The 2,034-nt window shown below is 37.6% G+C and overlaps 1 protein-coding gene across 1 annotated transcript; it reads left to right on the top strand.

Moving 5' to 3' along the window:
* The first annotated feature begins 584 nt into the window (after nucleotides 1–584).
* Nucleotides 585–1,469, top strand: LOC148951965 (uncharacterized). Its single transcript, XM_089089110.1, has one exon. It carries the CDS (start codon nucleotides 585–587, stop codon nucleotides 1,467–1,469), a length of 885 nt encoding a protein of 294 aa, XP_088945236.1.
* Nucleotides 1,470–2,034: the final 565 nt, after the last annotated feature.

Below are 2,034 nucleotides of genomic sequence, written 5' to 3'. Positions count from 1 at the left end.
AGAAGGAAGAAGAAGATAATTACCCACACAAGAAACGTTGGACAATAGACGGTAAACGCACGTGTGCTAGATTAGCAATGGCCGATGAGCCAGCAAAGGAAGATATCGAACCATTACCTGAGCTAAACGAGAAAAACGCTCTAAAAGTATCAATTCGCCAATCCTTCCTAATATTATATAGACAGAGACTACAAGCACTATTTGAATTGTTCAATACAGAAATACTAAAGTTAAAACAAAGTACCACGAGAATCTTCGAAGTATTTTTTCGAAAAAGCAAACATCGAAGATCAGCCAGTCTAATACCAATCGTGGGAGAATTAGCCTCACGCTTATTTGGCCTTTCAACTGAAGAAGACCTAAATATCCTAAGGGAAAACGTAGGAAAGCTGAATAATGCCATGAACGTGACCTTACATGTCCAAAATCTACAAGCCAACATAGCCAATTACCAAAAAGACAAAATTGAGGCAATCTCAAAGAAAGTATCAAAAACAGTAAGCATAATGAATTACTTGAAAAAGGAAATAGATCGTGTGATTACCGATTCAAGCCTCACCATGGTATCACTAGACCTAGTGACAATGTCATTACTTAACCTGGCGACTGATGTTAGCAAATTTGAATTTGCATTATTTGCCCTTACCGGAGGAACCTTGTCGTATGACCTAGTGGATCCTTCGAACCTAAAAAGTATCTTGGATGAAATAAAAACACATTTAACGTTCGGACTACATCTACCAACAGAACCGGAAGTAGCAAACTTATTCCACTATTACACCAAGCTGAAGGTTCACATAACAGAAATAAACGAACAATTGTTTGCAGTAGTAACAATTCCGTTAATAAATCAACAATCAATATATGACTTGTATAAAGTTTCCACGTTTCCTGCCAATATAGGTACAACTAATTCGTTCATGACTATCACCCCCGAAGAGGAATACCTGCTAGTCGATCAAGATAGGAGGAAATACGCCTTAGCAAATCCACAGGACCTAAAGGAATGTGTAGCATTCAAAAATCTAATATGTCAACTAACACTGCCGATTTATAACGTAAAACCCGGATCATGTATGTTGGATATATTTTTAAAAGAGACTCAACAAGAAGAAATTCCCAACTCATGCGAAGCGCTAGTAGGCAGTACTAAAAGAGAAATATTTATTCACCTTAGAAATGATCTGTGGCTGTTTTCTGTTCCAAAAGAAACAGTTGGGACTATCTCGTGTTATAATAACACAGAGAGAATCGATCCAAGCTACAGAACTGAACTACTATTACAAGACGTGGGAACAATAACAATAAAACAAGGATGCCGGCTGGTGACTAAGGAAGCCACGGTGCAAACGCCCCTCATAACAACAAGCACCAACATAATAAGTCCCAAGATAAACAACTTCAAACCAGTTAATCTATCATATACAATTCCCAACATTGATAAGGAAGAAGTAAGAGCCATAATATAGTCAAAAATAGAGAATATCAAGGGAACCTTACCGCTAACAAAAATAAAAGAAGCCTTAGACTCTCAAATTCCCCTATTTACCAATGAAGGCCAAAGACTGACGTATGTAGAAAGTAGATACTGACTATTTTCGACAAATTTTTTGTGGTACACCCACCTGACAATATGATTCGTGTTCTTAATCTCGTATTATAGACGGATTTCGTTAAACCTAAATTATTAAGGAGTGTTTAGAATAACACGTAGAACAAGAGAAAAACCAGTTCACGTCGAGCCGAGTAAGATGCAACGCCTAAACCCAGAACTCCCTGATAACCCTTAAGGTAAAAAAGAAAGGTAAGGGAGGACGTGATCGAGCGAGTGAGAATAGAGGTCCTCATTCGTGCCATGTCAAGTCCCAAATTTTTCTTTTTTGTTTTTGCAGCCGCATAGGTGCACATACTGCAAAAGACATATTTTTTAAGCAGTATGAACACGCATAGACAATAAAAACTTGTAAATCTAGAGTAAACAAAGACCTCTCACATAAACCATATTGCCTACATCGCAAATAGTAGCATAATAGG

The sequence above is a fragment of the Artemia sp. Qi Xiang Cuo genome, chromosome 5 (assembly GCF_049724085.1).
Source record: "Artemia sp. Qi Xiang Cuo chromosome 5, ASM4972408v1, whole genome shotgun sequence".
Classification (NCBI taxonomy): Eukaryota; Metazoa; Arthropoda; class Branchiopoda; order Anostraca; family Artemiidae; genus Artemia; species Artemia sp. Qi Xiang Cuo.
This window is presented reverse-complemented; position numbering and strand designations above follow the sequence as displayed.

Bases quoted from the DNA above. Each gene is read 5' to 3' on its own strand.
- LOC148951965 (XM_089089110.1), top strand. From the start codon at position 585: ATGTCATTACTTAACCTGGCGACTGATGTTAGCAAATTTGAATTTGCA.